Source organism: Numida meleagris, chromosome Z, assembly GCF_002078875.1.
Source record: "Numida meleagris isolate 19003 breed g44 Domestic line chromosome Z, NumMel1.0, whole genome shotgun sequence".
NCBI lineage: Eukaryota > Metazoa > Chordata > Aves > Galliformes > Numididae > Numida > Numida meleagris.
This window is the reverse complement of record NC_034438.1, coordinates 59008824-59034084: the sequence shown is the minus strand read 5'-3', so window position 1 is coordinate 59034084 and position 25261 is coordinate 59008824. Positions and strand designations below refer to the sequence as shown.

The 25261-nt window shown below is 40.3% G+C and overlaps 1 protein-coding gene and 2 long non-coding RNA genes across 4 annotated transcripts in view; 1 reads left to right on the top strand and 2 right to left on the bottom strand.

Moving 5' to 3' along the window:
* LOC110389575 overlaps positions 1-10639 on the top strand; it is a 36538-nt gene extending 25899 nt beyond the window's left edge. For both annotated transcript variants that reach the window (XR_002433301.1, XR_002433302.1), the window contains 2 exons: positions 46-9200; positions 10496-10639. This is a non-coding gene — a long non-coding RNA (uncharacterized LOC110389575). The remainder of the gene's footprint in view (positions 1-45; positions 9201-10495) is intronic.
* Positions 4421-20851, bottom strand: LOC110389576. The gene is made up of 3 exons (XR_002433304.1): positions 20189-20851; positions 15869-15988; positions 4421-4556 (listed from the first exon to the last, which is right to left on the bottom strand). It is a non-coding gene; the product is annotated as an uncharacterized LOC110389576 (long non-coding RNA).
* Positions 22096-25261, bottom strand: part of ARRDC3 (arrestin domain containing 3) — a 13622-nt gene continuing 10456 nt past the window's right edge. The window contains exon 8 of the mRNA XM_021380244.1: positions 22096-24672. Within this exon, the coding sequence (XP_021235919.1) occupies positions 24616-24672 (57 nt within the window). The 3' untranslated portion in view covers positions 22096-24615. The remainder of the gene's footprint in view (positions 24673-25261) is intronic.

Genomic DNA, 25261 nt, shown 5'->3' with positions numbered 1-25261 from the left:
CCAATGCCATTGCTTTTACCCTTGTCACCATTGTGCTTTGTGCAGGTGGAAGAAGGAGTTGGGAATATGAGTTGCTGCTGGTGCAGGGCAGTGGCGTGGTTCCTCCTCCTCCATTTCAGTGAGCTGGTGTTAAGGCCTAATGGAACAAGCTTCAGCCAGACCATTGCAGGGAAGTGCCAAGTCAAGCACAAAACTGGGTTCATAGTTACTGAGATGCTTTAAGTGTGAAAGAGCAGCTTAACATGCAACAATCATGACAGTGAATGTTTCAAATCATTATCCTACAGTGAGGTATGATCATTGCCAACCATAAATTCCTCTCCCAGTATGCTGTTCCTATATCCAGGTAGTATTCATGATATCAAGGTTTGGGGGCATATACTAACTTTTCGCCTGGTTGATTGGTTGACACTAATTGTGTTCAGTATAAGTAGATGGTAACAGTCTCCAAAATTGTTAGTAAGGAATGGAAAGATTTCTTCTGCTACACTTGTGTTATAATTTACCAAAACATATTGTTCTTTTCCAGAGTATACCAAATAATTTTTGATAATCCTGTGTGATATAGTCTAATATATATGAACTAGAGGGCGACCTGCTGTTATTTCTATGGGATCAGCTCACTGTGCATAGCAAGGGCTTCTTATATTCCTCTTCCTTTCCACTCCCAACCTACCAGTGTACTATTTTCTACTTCAGCTGAATCTCAGGGACTTTCTGTAAATCTCACATTTCTTATCAAAAGTTCAGCCCTTGTTTTTAAATTGTTGAATGGCAAGGCTCTCTCTATACCTCCTCTCTACTGTTCTGAGGCTTTTTAATATTTCTCTATCCATTTGTCCTTTTTTTTTGCCTGTTGTTTTGTGCTTTTATACTTCTCTTTGCATTCTCACCGACTTGATCCTTTTTTTTTCTTTCTTCTCCCATTTTTCCAGGATTCTAGTGTTTTCAGAAGTATACTAGTAAGATGACCAAACTGAAATGGAACAAATTTCTTGGAAGAAAGTCAAAGATATTAGAGTTTGTAATTTTGATGATCATATTCCAGTGCACTTGTGTCTCCACCCTGGCAAGTTTCTGATTTTCTAGTGACAGAGATAGTTTTGTTGTTTTCTTTCACTTTGAATCTCTAGAATTGATTTGAGTATGTGTGATTTTCTTAAGCTGTTGTGTAACATCTGAATAGAGTAGTATCTTCAAGTTGAGTACAAGACCTTGAAAGTTTGGTCAACAGTACCCAGAAACTGACATGGATAAAATAATTTTGTCAGTTGGAGGTAGATCCTGAAGAGCTGGCAGTGTTTTCATCCTGGGACTTCCAGTGATCAGAGTGGTACACAATACAAGTTCTGAGGAGATGGTAGACTATCAGTAGACATAAAGCTTTGAACAAGAATAACAAAAACAAAACAAAAAAAACCACAACCAAACAACAACAACAAAAAACAAAAACAAGAAAAAGCAAAACAACAAATCCCTAATCTCTGATTGATAATTTCTGACCTATTTTTTTGTTTTAAGTCATGCCTGCATCTAAGAAAATGCAAAATGCTGAAGTGAAAGTTAACTAAAAAAAGATGGATTTGCTAGAAAACTTCCGTGGATATTTGTAGAGTACTTTACTACACTGCAATTACTTTAGCTAGAAAATATAATGACTGCAATTATTTTGGGAAAACATTTGGCAGAGAAACTTAGATTGGAAACCCAATGAAGTTAATATTGCTTTTGACATATGGTTATGATGAAGCCGTAGATAAAACCTTACTGTACCTGGTATGTGTAACCTCTGTGTTATAAATCTGAAAAACATTTAGGCTCCTCGCTGGAACCAGAGAACTGAAACAGTGTGCGCTACTGCTGAAAACAGAAACACAGCAAGAGAAAAGTTTAACCTTATAGCCCATGAGATTTCCTTTGCATCATGTAGTAAATACAAAGACTGGAGCAATAACTGGTAGAGCTGTGGGATGGAGAAACATTATAATCTGCTGCTGACAAGCAAGTGGCAAGTAAATCTCAGAAACAACATGAGGAGCCCTGATTAAGCCAGACAAAAAAAGCTTAAAAAGCCTTCTAAGTAAAGTGCTGGTTTAGCTAAACAGCACCAGGGAGAAATGAGTGACATATATAATCTAATAAACAGATGATTTCTGCATATTCCTTGACGAGGAATCCATAATAGTGTTGAGGTTGTAACAGGAAAAATTTGCTGCTAAAAGATAGCTTGTACAGCAAATATCAAACTGTATTTCAGACAGTCCAGTATTCACATTTACATTAAGCTTTCCACATCTGTTTCATATCCATTTTATGTCAACCATAATTGAAAACTGTTACCATCTGGGTTTTGGGTGGGCTACAGGGAGTTATCATGAAATGAGTAATTTCTAGTATGAATTATATATCGTTCTAAGTCCTCTGGTGGATTGTGGGAGCTGAAGCGAGAAGCCAAACAGACTTGTATGGCATTTGAAAGTATGGAAATAACTCTACTGAGAATAAGAAAAACTGTCACCTTCAGTCTGGAGAATGGTGGGCTGAGGTATAGGACCCTTCATAAGAAGGTATTTTATTATTTCACAGAAACTGAGAATAAGTATCCACATGTCAATAGATCTTGTACTTCGCAAAATCTGTAATCAGGTGAGGCTTTTTTTGTTTTCTATCTGGTGCAAAATCTACTTCAACGCTAACAATTCTACATTTATAACCAAGAAATTTCTAAACAACTAAAAGAACTGGAACAGAGGCTAGCCTCTGTTTTTGGGGAACTGTAGGCACATTTACTGTGGGGAGCAAATTCATAACTGGACTGCCTAACAGACTGGATACTAGGCATGTGCAGGTTAAAAGATAGGTACAAGTTCTTTCCTTTTACACAATTGCTTGTTTGTCACTGAAGTCTCCAAATTGCAAAACAAAGGTACTTTTGTGAGAGTCATGGCTTCCATTCAGAAAAAAAAAAAAAAAATCAGCATGGATCTTTGAGTAAAAATTCAGTTTTACAGCCTTTGGCTTGAGTGTTACATCAGTAACTATACACAAACTAAATATATACCATTCATGTCATAGAATCATAGAATGGTTTGGGTTGGAAGGGACCTTTAAGATCATCTAGTTCCAATCCCCCTGCTATAGGCAGGGACACCTCCCACTAGACCAGGTTGCTCAGAGCCCCATCCAGCCTGGCCTTGAATGCCTCCAGGGGAAGGGGCAACCTGTGCCAGTGTCACCACCCTCCTCCGTGTTTTCATCTTTGTTATCTTTTCATCTTTCATATCTTTGTTTTCACAATTCACTTCTGTTTTCCAGGGAAGTTAATAGTACTTTTGCTACTGGCACTGCTAAGGACTTCTAACTTCAAGAGTAACTGTCAATGTCAAGAGCTTCAATAGGTATAGCCACGTAGCTCTACAATATTGACTAAGATAATAGAATTTGAGACCTCCAGAGGTTCCTTCCAATTTGTGTTGTTCTATGGTTCAATGACTGTTTGCAGCTGGGTATTGGTGAGCTTCTGCTTTGGAGTACATACTGTATTAATGATTCTCTCCAAACTGAGACAAGCCAATTTATATTTAAGCGTTGGTGTGATTTTAATCTTCTGACACGTTTGTGGCTTTAAGACTGCATAAAAATGAATGGCACAAGCTGATCCTAAGACATACTGGGGGGGAAAAAAAGCAACCTTCCCAACACAGAATCACCAAATACTTTGAGTTGGACAGGACACTTTAAGGTCATCTAGTCCAACTCCCCTGCAATGCACAGGGACACCTACAGCTAGAGCAGGTTGCTCAGAACGTGGTCCAGCCTGATCTCGAATGTCTTCAAGGACAGGGCTTCCACCACATCTATGGGCAACCTGTTCCTGTGCACCACACTTACATATTTCTGTTTGGTTTCTTGGTAGAACTGGTAGTTATATAAATACTTCAGGTTTCTTATGTTCAAATCTGCCTATATTTTCACACCACACTTTGAAAAAATTCCATGTTTTGAAGGCCTGTCCCCAAGACTTATAAAGATATCAAGCCATTTGATGAAATACCTGGTAAAACCATCAAACTTCTAGGAATTGTATCTGTAAAACAGAACTTTCAACAAATGGGAAGTGTTAACTAACTCCAAAAATATCCACACTTGTCTAATCCTTGAAGAATCACTCTTTTCTGGAAGGCAGAGCTGTAGTGAAGTTTCATGGCAAAACTTCATTACATCATTAGACATTTTTGGTCTAAGAAGAGGCATCTACAGCTGTAGTTCATTTCAGTCCTGTAGTATATTTTTATTCCACAGGCCATGAGCTGTGGTTGTTCCTTATTAGCCACAACCCCCAAAGCTGTGGGTATCAGTTCACATGGGAGAAGAGCTGTTATCATAAACATTACCTACTTCATGTCCTTTGAGCACAGCCATCTGGGCTGGAAAGGGAACTTTCCTTCACCTGTGAGTGTTGCACAAATTGTTCACTTCTTGATCATGGGTTCATTGTGCTCTCCAGCTATTTCAGCTTCCAAGTGAGTTACAGAAGAATGACAAGTAGAAGAAATCTGCAGAGAAAACAGGAAGAAAGTATGATTAAAGTGGTATTGTATGTTGTTAAATGTCATGCTGTTAGATGGCTAACATTCTGTCCTTGTTTGTTTGCATATGTGCACAGATTGAGAGCTGGAGAAAGACAATAGCTGCTTCATCAATTGCCATCCTCACTACGACATGGGAGGAATGAGTCAGTAGATTTGAGTCTCAGCGGTCTTTTACTCTTCTGTTGGTCAGAAATGGTGGTGTTGGTTGTTTGGATCTTGAAGTTAACGTCTCCGCCAAGGATAAACACACAGTGGATGAAAGAAAATGGAGAACAGCTGGCAGTGACTCAACAGAGTCCCCCACCCTATCCCTTCAGAGAATATTTTCTTAGGCTTTGTAACTTGGTTCTCAGTAATGTTAAGTTCCATTTAAGATGGACGTAGAAATACGTAGTATATATTTTTGAAGTCAAAGCAAACATTGAAGAACAAATTGTGAAATTTCATTTGGCAGCAGGAGGTTGCATCATTGGCTTTCCTCTCAGCCTCAGGAGGTTTCATAACATCTGAAGACATCATCATGAGTGTGAGAAAGCTGACATTTAAGAGTCTAAGAATGGGAAAAACTATTAACCATTAAGTGTCAGGAATGTGTAGTGATTGAAGTATTCAAAGGTTGTTTAAGGAAGTCATGATTACATGCAAATAGGAAATAAAACGTAATATGCAAGGTGAAATATGCACTCTTAGGTCCTGTAAAATGTTTCCCCTATGTCCACTCCCCCATACTGGGGAGCCTCCATATGCTTCCATATTTCAAAACTTTAAGAGCTCATGTGGTCTGGGCATACACAAAGGCCATACACAAGCACAAGATGGATGATACAGATGAGTTAGTAAATGAGAATGGGTCCTTTTTTCCTTGAGTACCAAATGTAAATTTATTGCATAAAAACTTGTCAGCCATTTTGCTGTTCATTGGTGTAATATCTAGAGGTCCTCGTGTAGAATTTTAACATTTGCTTCATTTTGATTCTCCCAAATAATTTTGTGCTGTCAGAGACTGCTGACGTACCACTACTGATTCTTTTCTTTAAATTATTTCTGTATAGATTGAACAACAGTAATCTTGCTGATAACTTTCTCCTATAACGAAAAATGACTTTCTTCCCCAGATGTAAGTCCCACTTGCCAATACTACTGACATCAAATAGAGGTTGACATGAAGCAAACTTTTCTATTTTTTCTTTATGTGGATATGTGAGTGTGTTTATATATGTACATATGCATATATGTGTGTACATATGCATACCTATTTTAATGAGAAGTGTCATAATTGTCTTGGTTTGCAGTTCTATATTATGATGCTATTTGAAAGGGTCATGTTATTGAAAGGGTATATAGGTACTATAAACTCTATGTGTCCATGTTAATGCTAATAACATATAAAAATAAAGACAGTATAACTTAATTTGACTGTGAAAACATTATACTTCTTTATTACTAGCACTGCAGTGTGAAGATAGTTTATCTTTGTTCACTGACTTTGTGTGATGTTTGGCAGTGGGGTTGCATCTTTTTGCCAATGTTTTTTTCTCTTATTGTCTTTAGAAAATTCACATCGTTCATGAATTAGCTTCAGCACAGTCATGACTGAACCCAGGAACCAGCTGATCGTTCTCTTACAAGTCTGTGATATGTTCTGAAAAGGCTATCTAACTGAGATTATATTTTGCAAAAACATTGTTTTTATCTGTAACAAGAAGTCAAGTAAAAAAAAGGAAAGTAATTTGACTGACTTAGCTGCTTACTGTCATTTTATGCAGACATGCAAGCTCTCAGATGTTGTTCGTTTTTCCACTCCCTTTTCTTTACTAGTAGAAGTTTGGTTTGGGATAAGAAAAGCAAAATCGGGAAAACTGGCCTTTTATCCACGACTTCCAGTCATAAGTTTCTAACCAAAGTAAGGCATCCCTGCACAGCTCAGATCCTCATGCATTGTAATTTCAAAGTCTCAGAGTCATGTTATTCTTACCTAGCCTTTAGAAATTATTTTCTTTTAATGAATGAAAGGATGTGCAAATGCTGTGCTTATATTTACAATAGGTTTGAAATTATTATGATTTGACTAAAGTTCCAGCATTTTTCTTATAAATACCTATTTCATACAAAAACATTGATCTGTGTTTTAGGACTGTGCATTGCAAGGGAAAAGTCATCTGAATAACCAAAACAGTATTAGAAATCTTCCACATAAATGACTCCTTTAGCCAGCTGGTAAAAAACAACACATTTCACTGTTTCTAAAGAGTGCTCTTTACTGAGCATCCTGTTTTCTAAAGATTTATCAAATATATTACTTAATCAGGTTTAGGGAGGTCATTATCTTCCTCTACTCTGCCCTCGTAAGGCCCCACTTGTAGTACTGAATCCAAGCCTGGGGGCCCTAACACAAGAAATATGTGGAACTGTTGGAGTAGGCCCAGAAGAGGGCTACAAAGCTGATCGGGGGCTGAAACACCTCTCCCATGAAGATAAGTTGAAGGAGCTGGACTTGTCTAGCTTGGAGAAGAGAAGACTCCGGGGTGACCTCATTGTGGCCTTCCAGTAATCAAGGGGAACTTATAAACAGGAGAGGGACCAACTTTTTACATAGCCAGATAGGGAGAGGACAAGGAAGAATGGCCACAAAGTAAAAGAGGGGAGATTTAAGTTAGAATGTAGGCATAATTTTTTTTACTCAGAGGGTGGTGAGGCCCTGGTGCAGGCTTCCCAGAGACGCTGCGGATGCCCCATCCCTGAAGGCATTCAGGGCCAGGCTGGATGGGCCCTGAGCTGCCTGATCTGGTGGGTGGCAACCCTGACCATGGCAGGAGGGTGGGATTGGGTGGGCGTTAAAGTCCCTTCCAACCTAAGCAATTTTATGATTCTGTGGATATCGTCCAATTAATTACAGCACAATTGCTTACATATGTTGCATGAAGGCAAACATTTATATACAGCCAAGATCGAGGAATGTAAGTGGTGTAATGTATGGCTTTTTACTTTTCATTCGCTTACTCATTGATGTGTGTTTGCTCCTAGCTGGATCCCTCTGACTTGCAGAGGTGGGGACTCATTATTTCTGCTATGGAAGACCACTGTAGAGAACAGAATTACGACGGGATACAGGGTGATGATTCACTGGATGCTCGCTCCCTTCTGAGTAATGATTGAATCATAGCCGATGCTGAGGATGGAAAAGACAGCTTGACAGAAAAAAAACTATGGCTATTTTTAGTGCTGTCCTTATATCTTGGTCAAAATTTCCTCTTCCTGAGACTTTCTAAGTTGCGTAATGTCTTCAGTCTGCATTAGTAGGGCTGAAGGTAGAATTAGGGTGTTTTGCTGTACTGTGGCTCAGTGTTTATGTCAGTTACTACAGAAAAGCTATAACTGATTTATGTTAAAGTCAATTTTAACTGAAATGAACTGACCTCTGAGGATTTGCAGATGTATACATGTTCCTAAATCAAGAGGGTATCTTCTGGGAGAGGACAGGTGTCCTCCTGAGCAAAACCCATAAACAGTAAGTGAACTGTTGTGGGGATTTTCCTCAATGCCTTTCCCTACTGTATCCAGTCCTGGTACATTACTCAACAGAGAGCTGACTATACCTGTTTATGATATTTCCATTTCATGCCTAAAATACAAGATTTTGAAATTATATTTGGAAGTTTTTTGAAATTTTGGAATTTCAGGTAATTCCCCCTTATTTATGTTTTTCACATTTCTTAATGCAGTAAGGTGTTGCGATAGTAATGACAGATGGATCTAATAAAGGAGGAATTATTTCATGCTAGCCAAGATAGCCTATGATTGAGGATTGTTAATGGTTCTTGTTCAATTTTCCTAACAAAAAGATGTGCTAGATTTAATGAGGTGCAGTTTTATTAGATGTACCATTAAGATCGCCAAATATTAAAAATCAGTATTTCTGGTTTATTTTAGGATTTCTCCATTTTGATTCATATGTCTTTGGGGTATGATTTATATATATTGTTCTCAGTTCTTAAGGCCTCCTAAATATGGTTCATTATCTATGGAAATTAATCAAGCGAAATTACTCAGCATATATGGGTCTATGCAATTACTACCTGTTATTAATATGCACATTTTAGATACATTTTTTTTTCACCTTTTTCTGTTGTTGGGGAATTTGCTCTTAGGGAGCTATTTCAAGCTATTCAAAAGCTATTCACTATTTAAAACATAAACTGAAGAGGTTTTTTTTTTCTTTTCTCTTTCCCCCCTTTTTTTTTTCCTGAATTCCCGTAATTTCTGTTTGCAGTTTATAGAATTTAACTTCACTAAACAAGCTTCTATGTTTCCTATAAAATTTTAAACTAATCTTTGTGGCAAATGGACAGTCCCAGTACTGCATGATGGGAGGGGAAATAAAGTTATGGTCATCTAAGTAAAGTTAGTGTCTGAAGCTTTTTGCAAAGTCATATAAAACCACATATTACTATAGTAGATATTTTTCCCCAAGTGTTAGAAAACTGTCTCTTACAATTTTCCTTGTATTGTTTTTACAGTTTTCTTTAATGACCAGATTTTCCCCATTTGCTGAGTAGGACAGAAGTGAACTAACCTGTGGCTGATTTACTTTCTTGTTTGTGCATTGAGGTAACTAACGGCACGGTTTGTAATTCAGCGAATGGTAATGACTAATGTACTGGGTGCTAAAGGCACACTCACTTAAGATGTCAGCCCAACCCTGAGACTGGCTTAGACTTTGCTCTGCCTTGTTTTATTCTATATCCTCACATGGATACGGAACCTCCTTCAGGGCTTTCCTGAAGAGGAACGACACAATCAGCAGGTTCTCTGTGTTCAGCTGTTGTGCATTGAACGCTTGCTGCAAATTCATTCTCCCATCTGTGTGGCTTGGAGGGAGATGGAGATGTGGAAGGAGAGCAGCAAAAGCTAGGACGCATGGTACCAGGAGCCCTGCTCCAGCTGCTGACAGCAAGCTTCCCGGCTTTTGTTGGCTGCCTCACACAGGGTGGGGGGGGGGGGGTTGAAATCGACTCCCAGGGGCATTCTGACGAAAGCAAATGTCTGCTTTTGCACTAAGGTTTCCTTTTAGAAGAAAAATCCTACTGTAGAGGTTATAAAGTGGGCTAAGCTTTATTTACCTAATAGATAAGGAATTTTATTGCTTGCAAGGTTATTTATGACACTAGGAAAGACAAACAGAAGGATGAAAGGAAAGATATTTGTTGTAGGTACCGGAGGGAATATTTTCATGAATAGGGAGTTTAATAAGTGCCAAGCTGATTGTTTTCCCTGTTTCCCTCTCCAGGAACAGAGTTACAGGATAGTTAATGCATGAAAATGTGTCCAGTACTCAGTGTACAAAATGCTTGTGTTCATCAGCTGAGAAAAGTAATGGCACCTAACAGCATGGGAAATAATGTAGGAGTAGCACAGCCTTCATGTTGAACTCATGAGGGAGGAAAACTGTGTTCTTTTCTCCTTGTGGTGTGTCCTGAATTGACACAAAGCCATGATCCTCTTGGTCTGGGGGCTGAGTAGAGGTGTGTTGGGGTCATGAGGATTCTGTGATCCCATGATGGGTTTTGGGACCAGTACTGACCTTGACAAGAAAATGTCTGCTGCCTGAATAACTGCAATGAATAACTTTGTCCTTGTTTGGAAGAGACAGCTAGGGGGACAACCTAGCCCTGGGCACCTACAGGACTGTTCTTCCCAGCTGTTTGTAAATCCCCTCACAGCAGAGTGCTTGTGGATTATCAAGCCAATTCAGAATGAAGATTGATGGATTTTCCTATGTTAATTAAAACTCATTTGGTACTGCGAAGGACTGCAGCCGAAGCTGCCAGACATCTCCCTTCCCAGTATATGAACATATCTGTAACGTGTGGCCTCACCCTGATGTTGTGCATCTCTCATTGCAGGAGGTCAGCTTTAAGGGCAGCTGAGAGAGGAAGCCACCTTAGCAGTATGAGTGGAAGGCAAGAAGGATGTAAATATGAAATACTTACCACTGCTAGCAATAATAAAATCAAGAAGGAGGAAGAACTGAATTCTTTTTGTCTTTTACTGGGAAATGAATAAGTTAACAACAAATGGTGATAAAGCGTAGTATAAAAAATAAGCTAAAGGAGGTTTAGCTTCTGTAACATTCTCACTGCCTTCTCCACCTCTTTCTCTCTGTTCTTCTCATTATGTGTTGTTGACTATTTCCTGTAAGCAGCAAGTTCCCATTGCTAATTGTGCAGAAATTCATACCTATTATCTATTATACCTATTACCTATTATCTATTACCTATCATACCTATTACCTATTATCTATTAGCATCTATCATAGAATATCGTAGCATATACCTACTATCTATCATACCTATTACCTATTATCTATTAGCACTTAGTGGTTCCTGTCTGTGACAGGGTTAAGCATTACCAACTCCAGATGCTCCAAAGAAATTACAAAGGATGATTTTTCTTAAAAAGAAGTTTGAAGTTAATGTGTATGGGTTGTGAATGTCAAGTTTTTGATGTCAGAATTCACTCTAGTTGTGTTTTCAAGCCTTCCTTCACTATATAGTAGCCACGTATTTATTTTTAAAGTAAAGATTCTCCTGTTATCTCCTGCTCTCAAAGGCAGAAGGCCTATGATTGAAACCATGGAGCAAAACTCAGAATGGCCTTCTCATAACAACATAATAACAGAAAATAAAATTTGTACATTTTTTCTTTTCTTTTTTTTTACTAATTAAAAAAAAAGAAAAAAAAAGAAAAGGAAAGAAACACAAAACACACAAAACACACTTGCCTTCCAGCTTTGATGCAGTGCCTTGTGCTGCATGTGCTCAAACAAGTCCCTGGGCGTGCTCAGCGCAGAACAGAGGAGCTGAGGGGAGGCCTCATAGCGGCTGCAGCTCCTCACAGGAAGCAGAGGGCAGCGCTGAGCTCTGCTCTCTGTGACAGCGACAAGGCACGAGGGAATGGCACGGAGCTGTGTCAGGGGAGGGGCAGCTGGGGGTTAGGGAAAGGGTCTGCACCAGAGGGCGGTGGGCATGGAACAGGCTGCCCAGGGCAGTGGGCACAGCCTCAGTGCTGGAGTTCAATGAATCCTTGGACACCGTTCTCAGACATGGGGTTTGGATTCTGAGTGGTGCTGTGTGGAGCTGGGGGTTGGACTTGGTGATCTTTGTGGGTCCCTTCCCCATTCCAACTCAGGGTACTTTATGATTCTGTGATGCTAAGCCTGCAGCAGAGTCCAGCCTCAGCATCTCATGCCTCCTTCCTCCTTCCACCTGGCCGTGTGTGCAGCACTGACAGAGAACTGGAAGTTACAGAAACAGAGCGTTTCTGACCACTGGTCCCAGCCATGGGGTGAGTTTGTGATGTGTCACAGAATCACAGAATCACGGAATTGTAGGGGCTGAAAGGGACCTCTAGAGACCATCGAGTCCACTGAGTCCCCCTGCAAAGCAGTCTCCCTGCAGCAGGCTGCACAGCTTGGTGTCCAGGTGGTCTTGAATATCTCCTGAGAAGGAGACTCCTCAGCCTCCCTGGGCAGCCTGTTCCAGTGCTCGGTCACCCTCACTGTGAAGAAGTTCCTTCGCGTATTGGTACAGAACTTCCTGTGCTCCAGTTTATGGCTGTTTCCCCTTGTCTTGTCCCCACAGACTGCTGAAAAGGGCCATGTCCCTTTGACTCCCACACTTCAGATATTTATAAACATTAGTAAGATCACCTCTTGGTCTTCCCCACCTGCAATCTGAGGATTACTCATCTGTTTATTGGATGGCTCTGAGGATGGTTAATTAATTTTGTGCCTGGCATAGCTTTAAGAACAACCAAGTGAGTGTGGTGCACTGTTGCAACCACAGTTACTGCATCCTGCTTAAATAAATGCAGCCTTTGCCAGATAAGTCTTTGCTTAGTGAATGTGATGCTATCAGGGTCTCTGAGAGGGCATTGCTTCCCCTGGCTACTTCCCTCTGGAGAAGCTGCGAGAAGCCAGGACTCGCGTGCTATGGAGATGACTGCTACAAACAGCTGCTCGCCATTATCCGCAGTGGAGGAGTATGTCAGGGCTGACTGGGATGACTCAGAATTTAAAAAAAATAGGAAGGGAGGGAGGAAGAAAAGGAGGCAAAACCAGGCACTGGTTCACCAGAACATGACTCAGCTGCTCAGTAGGCCCTCTGCTGAAGCTCACCATGCTGGCCCTGCAATGCTGCATGGTCCGCAGCAGCAGCACATGCAGGCAAACCCCTGCGCTGTATATTTGGCGGGATTTCACACCAGAGCTGTCCCAGCATCGCATCACAGCGCTCAATAATAATTAACTATTATTAACAAGAGTCTGTCCTGCAGAATTTTGTCATCCCTGAATTTTCATGTGGCTCCTGCTGCTGTGTGAATACACACATGATGAGGAGAGAACAATGCGGAAAAGAGGGAGTGCTGTAAACCTTGTAAACTTTCAATTCTTTGTAACAACAAAAAAGGTAATGCCCTTATGGCTGTTAGGGTGTTCTGGGATGCACAGCACATCAGCTCTTTTCCTGCTTCAAGTCACTTTCCAAGCTTGAGTACTTCATAAATCCAAAATGGGTATCCATCATTTAGCAGATCTTAACTTTAAATGTGCTTTTCTTCAATGTATTTGTTTCCTTATTTCAAAATTCAATCTAAGAAAATTATTCATTCTATAGTGGTGGCTTTTAAAAGATTTTGAAACATATGGATGAAATATATGAAGAAAGTGAGAAAATGGAAGCATTCCATGCACAGGTGTGCTCTGAGATTTATGGCACCAAGCTTACTAAATACGTGCCATGCACTGCCCTGTGAAAGCAGACACTAAGAGGGATATCTCAGTCTGTTGAGTTAACCTCCCTAATCATTTAAATTTCCTTAATACACGCCAAAGTGCCTCCTCTTCTGCAGAGTGTGAAGTGGCTAACAGTTTGTTGATAGCTTGCAGCAAATTACATGCACCTACTTGAAAACAGGAAAATAGAAAATCTCATATACATCCCTGTCACCTCCAAACTGTGTATTCTACCAGATTAACTTCAGTGAGCAGTATAAAGATGTAGCCTTCTGTAAAATAAACAGTTTTGTAAATAATAAGTTTTAGTTTTAAGTCTCCAGAGGATTGCTTGTTGTGTTTATTAAAGAAGGAAGAAGGAAAAGCATTTTCAATAAGGAGGGTAAACTGCTGGAGTCTTTTTCTGTTTGTCTGCCTGAAAAGCATCCTAATTTTTAACCAAATCTTAACATTAAGTCTTTTTCAGATTTTTTTTCCCTGTCAAAGTACTTGATGCCTTTTAGTCTAGTGTTGCTGAAATGTGTTGCTGATTATAGCAATTGCCTAGTCTTCCTTTACTTAAAAAGAAGCACATGGAATTGAAAAACCATAACGAAGGAAATCATTTGGGCAGCTCTCCCTGGCAAAGAATCCCTTCCCGTCTCCTCACAGAAAGTGCTGCTTGTGTGTTTTATGATTCACTTTTCATGAAACCTCATTCAAGTCCAAAATTATCTGAGCTTCACTTAACACTTTATGGTCATACTCTAAGATGTGGGAGATGGAAAGTATGTGGAATATATTGCTATTTAAAATCTCTAGGACTGCTCAGCTTTGAAAATTTGAGGGCTATACCGACATCATAGTGGAAAAAGTGTATGAAGGTGGGAAACTGGTCTTAAAAATACTTAGTGTGTTATTTTAAAGACTGTAACATGAGTTCACTAGTATGGCTTTCAAATACTGAATCTCCAGCATACTAAGGCTTATATGGCATAAGAATTACTCTGGAATCAGAAAAAAATAATATGGTTAGATGCTGCACTAAGTGAAAATGATCAAGGCTACATTTTTGGTAGAGGGTTGGCGTAGCACATAGCTGCAATAGTTGCATTAGATAGTAATGTTTAAACTCGATGTATCAGTCTGTAAGGTTGTTTATAAATCCACTCTTTAAAGACACAGGACAGCCGGGAGCAGTTGCAGAGAGCAAATTCAAGATGTAGTTTTCCGTTCCATTCTCAACGGAGTACATTCATTAGCTCCATTGCACACTGAATATTCTCAGTAATATAAAAATTTTCTCAAATATGTATTTTTGTTGAGAAGTTCCAAATGGTTGCGATAAACATTGAATATTTCTTAAATCTTTGATCCCAAGAGTGAATGAAAGGCAAAGATGGGCACTGAAATGGCTATAGTAAATGGAAGACCACAGCTTCAATTTACATTGGGTTAAAAATGTCAGGTTACATTGGGTTATAAGAATTAACTATAATTAACCTTTCCTTGTGCAGTATATCCCTGAGAAGGAAGCTCACACATGATTTCCTAAACCTGAAATTCAATTAGAGGCTTGAGGAAGAAGTAGGTCCATGGAGATCCCAAAGGTCTCCTTACCTTTTCCAGGGCCTCCAACAACTCATTTGCCATAGTGTTCTGACCATTGTGTTCTGAATCTTGGCATTAGGTTAAGGCTCTTGGAGCCACTCTTAGTTATGAGCTGCGGTGTGCTGCATGATCTGTATTACTGGACAAAAATTCACAGGAGACCATGGTCCACTGGTAGGAAATGGCTCCATTTGATAGAACACAGCTGACTCCATCTGAGTGCCATCCTTGTGTTCAGATATGCCTTCCCCTGCAAGGGTGCTCCTCAGCATGGTCCATGTGCAATGTACTTTGCAATGCAATTTTTTTTTTGTTGCTGTCCTTGCACACAAACTGCATTAAAGCAAAATTCTCTAGTACTACAGACATTCACTAAGTGTTTAGTTCATTATGCTATAAAAACAAAACCCCAAACCTTTCAACGTTACCTAGTACATTAGTAATGGATTTTGGAACCTTCCCTGAATCAAGCAGATCTGTTCAGAACAAATGGTGGGACATGATGATCTCAAGGACCTTTCTAACGTAGATGTCTCTTTGGTTCTAAATCAGCACCAACAATGTCATAGCTGGCTAGGGAATGGGATGTGCAATGTTAAGTATGGAGCAGTCATGGGCACACCGAGACTGTGTCACTGGCCAGCCTCGTAGAGCCTTCAGTAGTTTTGGCTGCTGAGTTCTCAGGTTTGGGCCAAAACAGCCATGCAATGAAACTCCAGAAGCCTTTTGGTAAACTTCCCATTAATGGGTCACCTGCATGGAGTGGTCTGGTGAGGAACTCTGCCTTAACTGCCCAGCACATTCTGCCCGGTAGGATACTGCAGTCCTTTTGCTTCAGAAGGAACAGGTTAAATCTCAATACCTTCATTTATACATGGCTTAAATGTCTTACATGTTTCGTATTCGTTTCCTTTTCGTCATTGTATGGAGATGAAATTTTGAGGGTCAGTGCCATGTTATTGATTGATTGTTCTCTGCAGTTTGACAGAGAGGTCCCCTCTAAGAGTCACTTCTGAAAAACAAAAAAGAAGAAAAGACTTTGAAATACTGTTTTCATGAACTGAGAGGGAAAAAACATCATTTTTCCTTTAAATAACATAGCTGCCCAAAATAACATCTTTGATTAAAAGCCACAATATTTATGTTTCACCATGTCCTACTTGCTGGCTCATGGGCTGAAAGTCACCAGCAGAATGTCATCATTGCCAGGCTCTGTATCTGGATTACTGATTTATTTCACAGATACAACATCATCCAAAATATCCAGGCGCATCGCCAGTGACTGTTTAGATGTTGGTGCAGGGGAACACACCATGTTCTCAATAGGTCAGTGCCCCCAGAAAAGCTTTTTTCTGGTTGTTTTGTGTTTGTAGTGTGGTTGGAGAGCAGTGCTCCCCTGCTCTTTTCTTCCACAGGTATAAAGATGATTTGGGAAGCTGAAAATTTCCTTTCCTGCAGGTCTGGTGCAGCAATCATGAGTTAGAGTGAGAAGAAACTGAGTTAGAGATCTACAAGTAAATCCACAGGATGGCTGAAATTTTATCTTTTTAACTCAGTAAACACAGCCTATTCTCTCCAAACCCTTCTTCTCATGATCTTTTTTGCCTATTCCATGTACGATGTATGCCCAAATGGAGGCCAAATAAATAAGTGAGGCAGTAAATAAAGACAGCCATCCAAAGCTTAGCGATGCCCTGCAAAGGCTGAATAGGCACTCACAACAATCAGTTCGTACAACCACGTTCATTGTAATCCATATAAGCAGATAAGATGTGAAAAGTCTGGGCCTATTATTTCTGTTTCTTTAATAAGACCAGTTGCTTACATGCTATTTATTTAAATAATTGCAACCATCTTCTTCCCCCACCCTTGCTTTTTCCTTTTGGAGAGCAACAACTTCTAGAAATAACCAGAGTCAGCTGTGAATTCTGGAGGCTCTGCCAGGGGCAGACAGGCTGTGACCCTTGCAGGGAACAGAGTGACACAGTTCCATGTCCCCTGGATGAGGCAGGTGCCAGGAGCACCTTTTAAAGGAATCACACCAGGAGGAGTGAGCTGATTTCCTCTGCTGCTTCTCCCCAGGGCAGCCAGTGCTGGACTGGGCAAGGATGCACTTGCAGGTGAGAATCGGTGCATGTGATATCTGTGCTGCCCTCTGTGAGCTGTGCTGTGCAGCATCGCACTGAGGCAGAGAAGGCTGGAGGTCCTGGGTACAAGCATCTGAGCACAATCCCATAACAGCATTTTGAACTCCCTTATTAAAACTGTCACCATATTTAGAAAGATCTATGAGCCACAGAGGCAGAACATCTTCTTATAAGGTTGGAAAACACAAGAGCATGCCCAAGTCCAAAGTGTCCTCACTTGAACTTGCAAGGACTTTGTTCCATGTAACAAGTAAACAGGCTTCTAGATGGCATAAATCAAAGAAGCTCCTGCCTGCTCAGAGTACATGCGCAGGTGATGGAGGCAAAGCAGTGTGCCGGGCACTTTGCTATATAAGATGTTGCCTGGAGGGATTTGGGGGCGTTCTGCAAGGGACTTTCCTGCTTTGGTGTGCTTATGAACTGCAGATTGCGTTATGGAGCTAAAGATATCCCTGTGTTCGTCAGTGGTGGGACGTCTGGCTTCTTTCTTGATGGAGGCTTTAGGCAGAGCAGCCAGTGCAAAACTTGGGTTTCTTCTCACTTTATGTGCCGCTTCCCTCCCTTCCCCTTTGGGCCTGCACCCGGTGAGCCAAGGAGAAAGAGATGATTTGTTTGGAGTATATTGTATTTATCAGCTGGTTGCCAAGAGAGTGAGGTTAGCAGAGCCATGCTCACTGCTCGCAGCAGCAAATAAATGGGAACGACGTGCTGCTCGCACTGCACGCCGGCTCCAAGCACACTCTCATGTGTATTTGTCCTCATTGCTTCTGGGAATGCCAGAAGTCTCGTTAGCATGAGGGCATGCAAAAACATGGAAGAGCACCAAAGAGATGCCAAAGAAATGAATGTGTTTTAAAATGGCTTTCTAATTTGCAGATTGTAAACAAAAAGGATGAGCATGAGTGTATGGTAATACAGCCTACATTAGGATAGGCTTTCCATATGTTAGTTGCGTAGTTGCGTGAAAACAATGTTTATAAGCCAATTTAGAGCTTGATTATTATTTTTTTTTTTGGGGTGGGGGGAGGGATTGTGTTTGTAGTTGTAGCACAGTAGTAGGACATGTTATTTCACAGGTAAAAAGGTATGAGATGGCTGCAGTGTGCTCCAGCATCAATTAAGCCAGTGCATGCTTTCCACCTCCAACAAAATCACCTTTGAGGTGAATTTACTTTTATTTTGAGATATTTCAGGGTAAAAGTGTTGAAATACGTTAGATTCATTGCCATATTGCTAATGTCTGTTGACTAGGTCATATTGTGAATAAAATGCAAGTTATTTTTTTCTACTGGGAACTCACAACTCTTCTGTCTATCCATTACTCCTGGTATTTTTCAATAAAAATATGGTTTTGAGGAGAAAATGTGCAGTGGCTTTTCCAGTGCTACTCTGGGAGGGCATTTCAAGTACAGAAGGTAGACAAAAGGTGTTTTGTTTTTTGTTTGAGGAAATCAAGCTTTATGTTTGGTTGTGCTGGTGGTGCAGGATATAGGAGCGAAGACAAGCACCAAAGTAGGATATTTTGGAACACTGAAAAGTTTTAATAAAAGGGAAGACAATGGAGTAAGAGAAAATTCTTACCTTCTTTGAGTTAATTTGAATTGTAAAGGAGAAAAAGAGGGAAAAAATTGGAAGGAAAGTAAACAGTGTTGTATTTTGAAGGTTAAACTATATTGTTACAATTCTGCCACGGCAAAGGATTGTTTTCTTCATTTCTTTGGGAGGATCCCCTTGTGCAGTGCAACTGACGAACCATGAATTGCTTTGGGGGTGCACAGCCCTGTCACAAGTAATGGGGTCTGGTGCACTACAGCATAACAGACAGCAGCAACACTGCCATTCCTGTCTTAACCTTAATGGGAAGAGGGACATTTGCTTTCATTTGTGGGAGGTGGTGAAATAGCTGCAGAACACCAGAGAGTATTCTTCTTTGCATATACCACATATCAAATACTGAAACAATTTTGGAAATACTGAGCTGGAGCTGGAGGAGATAGGGTGATCTGTCCTTATGGGCGAGCTAAAGAGGAAAAATGGACTGGTGTTTGCAACTTCAGTGCATTTAAAGCTCACTCCAAAATGAAGGTGAAAATTGTCTTCCTGTACTCAGCTCTGGTGAGGCTGCACGTTGAGTACAGTGCTCAGTGTTGGGCCGATCACTACAAGGAAGACACCGAGGCTCTGGAGCATGTCCAGAGAATGGTAATGAAGCTGTGAGGGGTCTGGAGCACAAGTCTGATGGGGAGTGGCTGAGGGAACTGGAATTGTTCAGTCTGCAGAAGAAGAGGCTCAGGGGAGACCTTACTGCTCTCTACAACTCCCTGAAGGGAGGTTATGGCGAGGTGGGGTCGGCCTCTTCTCCCACGTAACAGCGATAGGACAAGAGGGCATGTCGGAGGAGATTCAGGTTGGATGTTAGCAAAAATATTTACAGAGCTAGAGGAGCCATGGAAGGATTTATCAAGTGCTGCTTGTTAGCTGGTGGGCAAGCATGACAAATTTGCCTTCACCACTGCAGTGACCATCTCTAATGGAAAGTTTCATTTTGAATCCAGGCAGTCTGATGACAGAAAGGCCTTGTTTAGAAATTGGCAATTGCATTAATTTTCAGACAAAAAACAATAATGTATTAGAGTTTTCATGATATTTTCCTTTTCCTGTACTTCCACCATATATTCTTTTGAAAACAGAACCATCATGATGTCTTTGGCAAAAGACTAACTGGCAACACATTCACCAGTGAACTTCAGAAGTAACATTTAATAAAATCAGTGAACAGCTGGTAGGTCCTGGTCTCCCCCAGTGAAAGTGTTTGGTGAAGAAACACAGTATGAGACACCAGGGAGCTCATGGCTGTGTTTCACTGCTCACTCTCAGTGATGCATGATGGTAAAGAGATTTTGCAGTTTTGTGTGAAACATCAGGATTAACACTTCATACACTTTGCACTTTAAGACTACTTCCTGGGTGGGGGCTTAGCTTTATTATTAATTTTTTTTAATCAACCATTCCTACCCCCTTAAAGTCTAAATTGCTTGAAGTGTACGTAATATTTAAGCTCTCACCTTTGTTGTCTAGGTCACCATTCTTCACCCAAATATGTAGATGTCAATAGCAAGGTGCCTGAAGTAAACTGAAAGTGCCTTGTCCTTCTGTGCTCCATGTCCTCCCTGGTGAGCCGGATTAGATGAAAGGTTCACCATCCAACTCAGGTTTCGTGGCTGCATCTGGCCTCAGCTCAGAAGTTGCTGCTCTGTCCTGGTGTCTGCTAGGTCAGGAGATCCAGCTCTAAAAATAGCAGGCTGTAGCTGGGCAGGTCCAGGAGTGACTGACTGCTGGGAAAAGAAATGGTTTAATTTTTTCCTATTTCAAGGATATAATCTGGAGGGCAGGTAGAGCATTGCCTGACTATGTGCCTTCTTCATAAGTTGCTGCCACTGGGAAAAAAGTGGAACAGCTGTCATGCAGTGCAAGTCCTGGCTCCTCCTCCAGTCCTACAAAGCCCTGAAGAGAGGTTAAGAAATGCTACATACAAATGGCTAAAAAAAGAGGGTCAGTTTTGCACCATTGTCTGCTCTCATCAGAAGTGTAAGCATGCAAACATTGCAACTTGACATCTTTCTGTACATTTTTATGGATAGCTGTATGGACAGCAGATATGGAAGAGCCATTAGTTTTACATCCTTGTCTAACAGACTTGTATGCATGCACAAGTACTTTGATACTCAGAAATAAAAAAAAAAAAACACATTTGCTTTAAAAAAATTTAGACCTCAAAGAATAAAGCTTTGGTCATTTCCAGCTTTTCAATAATTCTGAAGCTTAAAAAAATCATTAAGATGAGGTTTTGGTGTAAAGAGATTTCAAGAAAACACTGCTTGAAACTTCTAGATGTGTGTCCCTTAAATGATACTGATGCTAATTTAACTTCTAACACTGCCACATAGCATTAGAAATTAGATACTAAAAAGGATTGTCCTGGTATGAAATCATCACCATTACTTTGCTGACAAGGACTTCCATGAGGTAACCTTGGTTGTTTTGTTTGGTTTTTGTCTAATGTTGTTGTTATAGTGGGGGGGGGAGGGGGGGAGGGGAACCAACAACCTAGGTCTTCCTGCAGTCTCCATCATTGGTATTTACAAATCCAAGTGATCTGAAATGCTCTGAAACAGTTTCACCGAGTGAAGCAAGGAGTTAGATCAAATGCCTGGGCTGACCCCCGCAGCAGCTGCACACTAGAAGGTAGGGTACAGCACCCTGAGCACTACGTGGTCCTCAGCCCCCACTCGCCCGCGGGCAGGAGCAGCGCACACCGGCTAGCCTGATGACCCTTCTCTTAGGTCAGGCCAGACGCCGATACGGACGGATGACGATAATCCAATCTGTCGCGGGCTCAGCTGTGTGCGGTATGCGGAAGCAGGATGCCACAGCAGCACTTGGGCGCTGTAATACTGCACTCAGCCACCGCTGGCAGCATGCTCAGAGCAGGTGGCCATTTTCAGCAGCTGGGGACACCGGGCTTTCAAGGGAACAGCAGGAGGCGCTTTCCTAGCCCCGGGTCACCAAACTGCGTGGCCAAAACCCACCTGCACCACAGCAGATTTAAACATCTGAAAGAATTCCCCCACTTCCTCTCACCCCTGCCCGGCAATGTGTTGCCACCCCACGTCCACCAGACTCTACTGACGACCCACATATATGATACTTACACCTACGATTTTATGCCTAGACGTGTTTTAAGTAAAATATTTAGGCCACACAGAAAAAAACCATATGGCTTACACTAACAAAATGTGACGTCTTTTTTTAAAAAAAGTTTATTTTCCACAAGTAAGAGCAATAGGAAAAAAATTAAACTGTTTTCCACATATTGTTTTCTTAAAACAGAGTCTACAAGAACATATTCAGCACCAAAACAAAAAAAAAAAACAAAAAAAAAAAAAAGAAAAATACAAACAGCCATAGAATATAATCTATAAAGCAAACATTTAATATTGCACTTTGTTTCTCTAACGTTTGGATTTTACTTACTTTTTCCTAATTCAGATCAGAATCCTATACAAAATACTGGGCTGTGAACCTCATGTTTTATAATGCTGAGAATTGACCAATACTTGTGGAAGAGTAATGCCTCCAAAAAACTAAGAAAAGAATTTAAACAGAAAATTTTTACTTTATTTTTCACTCCAATCACAAAGGCTGTGAAGCCACATCAATTACTATATTGGTCAATCCTGCTCCATATGCAATTCTCCATTGTATTGTGGTAAGAACTTTAATGCTACGTTTATCAGAAATTGTTCCCTAGTCTGTTACAACAAAAAGGAAAAAAAAAGTAAAACCACCAAATGCCCTTTTATGCCAACGATCCCCTTAGCTTTTTTTGTCTGGTTGGAGAGGGTAGAGAGAAGGGACATTCACAAAATTGGCCTAGTAATGTAAGACATCACCCAATTTCCTTTTTGTCCAGTATTCTTTCTCAAAGTCCAAACTTTTAACTGAATCACTTAAAACGCGACTCATTTTATCACCCTGTCATCATTTTTGAAACATGAATTTTCTTTCATGTTCTCGTAAAGGCCACTTATGGAAAAGCCTATTCTGTTGCATGTATGAAACCTTAAAAAGAAGGCAGAGGTTTTTAGGAACAAGCACCACACAGAACACCAGCCTCCTCTATCCCCCTTCCATCTGAGCTTTTATTGCACAAGGAAATAGACACGATGGATTAGACCTCAATTTGTTTAAGTCATCAATACCAGAAGCGTGTCCCTTTGTAAACTGTCTGTGCTACATGAGTTCTGAAAAAGGAAGCTGACTTTTACAAATCTCTAGGCATGTAAGTGCTGGTATTTGTGTTAGCAGATCTAATGGCTCCACTGCACTCTTTTCTTTCTAGGGGTACGCTCAGGGGTGAATGCTCTGCATCATTTCTTGCATTCCAAATAAACACATGCTGAAATTGGCTCTTTTGTTTTAAAGCTCTTGAGAGTACCACAGAAAATGCAATTACTGAAGCAATTCTCAGCTAACTAATACCCATGTATGGCTGGTAACACTGATCTTCTCCCCCCGCTTTAATTATACTATTACTACTCTTACTATTTTTACAGTATCATAAACCCTGAAGATAATACAAAGTGCACAAACTGAGCTCTTAGCATAGTCCAAGCTTTTCCCATAGTCTGAAATATACTTGCTACTAGAGACTCATAATATATAGTATTTTTTGGTGATTAGGTACTATGTATAAAAATAAATTTACTTTCCCTTCCCATCTCTACTAGTTGAAATATCTCTCTGCCTATGAATCCTGGACAGCATTTGTCTATTTCCTTTTAGAATTCTTTCGAGGCTCAGCTGGTGTTTACTGGTGCTGCTTTTACTTGTGCCTTTATTTATTTTTTTAAAGCTTCGCAACTTGAAACATCTCTTTTTCATAATGTAGAAAGAAAAATGGGAATGATGGTGGCTTTTGTAACTTTTGTGTATGTCCCTATTGCAGATCCCCCTCTCAAAGAACTAAAACAAAACACACACAAAACAAAGAAGTAACTAAACAGTGCAACATAACAAAACAAATAGCATTTCAACAGTTTGGCAAGTGATGAGTTCACCTGAGATTAAGTGATTTTTAGGCAGTCTGTAACAAAATGCTGCTTTGCGATAATAGTAGAAAGGCAACAAACTCTTAAAGAAATCAAGAAGGTATACAATCTTGACAAAGTCTATTAGTTTCCTTCTGTTATCTTTCCATTCCCCAACCCTAATATATCCCCATTATGTTGCTTATCTACTACAGTAGGCTGCAAAACATACAGCAAGAAGGATTGGCGTGAAGGCATTTGATGTTTGTAAATAAATCCACAACAGGATCCAAGCTGAAGAGGTGATACGTGACCAGCCTACTAGGACAATTCTGAGCATGTGCATATGCAGGTAAAGTCCAGGCTACATTAAATTAGAAAAGAAAAAGTCAGTGCATTTACTAAAGTCCGCAGCTGTTGTTTTTTTTTTGTTGTTGTCGTCAAAGCTTTTTGCTCCTTCTTGTGCAGACCACAAACAAGTAGAGGGGGGGTAACAACAGTGCGGCATAAATGAGAAAAAGCTGTAGTGACACTGAACCGCACAAAGTAAGCAATGAGCATGTGCAAATCTTCAAAATCATAAGAGAAAGCCATCCCTCTCTTGCAATGTGGTTTGAGTGTTTTGACACACATGACTGTAGGTTAGTAAGGCTGCTCCTAGTATGTGCCAGTATTTAAACAAAAAAGAGGGGAGGGGGTAAGCTCAGGTCTTCAAGCAAGTGGAGCAGTCCTACAATGTTACTGTAGGCTTCAAAGCATTATCACAGGTTGTTTTCACGTATTCACCATACAGGCAAGAGTAAAACCACTTCCTTCTGAAGTGTCTCCACTATAACGCCTTGACCTTCAACATGGCAGGTATGATTCAAAACCCAAGTCAAGTCAGCTTTTTATGGATTCCTTCAACGAGAAGGGCAAGATGGTCTGTCATCTGTGGGCTGATCTGGGTTTGGATCAAACTAAACAGAGGGGAAAAAAACAACAATTCAGGTTATTTTAGAACCTATTACAAGAAAAAATATCAGAAGTTTGAAGATAATGTTGCATGGCATCCTCAATACAAAGGCTACTGAAATTACTACAAAACTCTTCATGAAAACTTATTAATCAGTACTACTAATTAGAACAAAAATTCTGCACTACAGTTTGATGGTGATTTTTGGTAATTCTACAGAAAAACAGAAAGAACTAATAATGAAATTGAAAAATTCAGCTTCAGCAGCACAGAAATCTTTCCTGCTATTTACTGTTGGGAACAAAACATATACACCACTAAAATGTCATTTAAAAGTATTTAACTGATTTTAAGATCTGCTTTAGACAAAAATCATCAGTAGAAGTCCATTCTACTTTCAGAAGAAGTTAATCCTTAAATACCCTGTGTCCTGTTCTTCAACTGTTCTTCCTACAGAAGTAAGAAAAGGGACAACCTATCTTCTGCCTCCAAACATACAGTTCAAGCATAAACTGTACTTTTAAACAACGTTCTACTGGTTAATATAGTGTTTGTTGGTTTTTCTTTTTTTTTGGGGAATCTTGTGATAATCT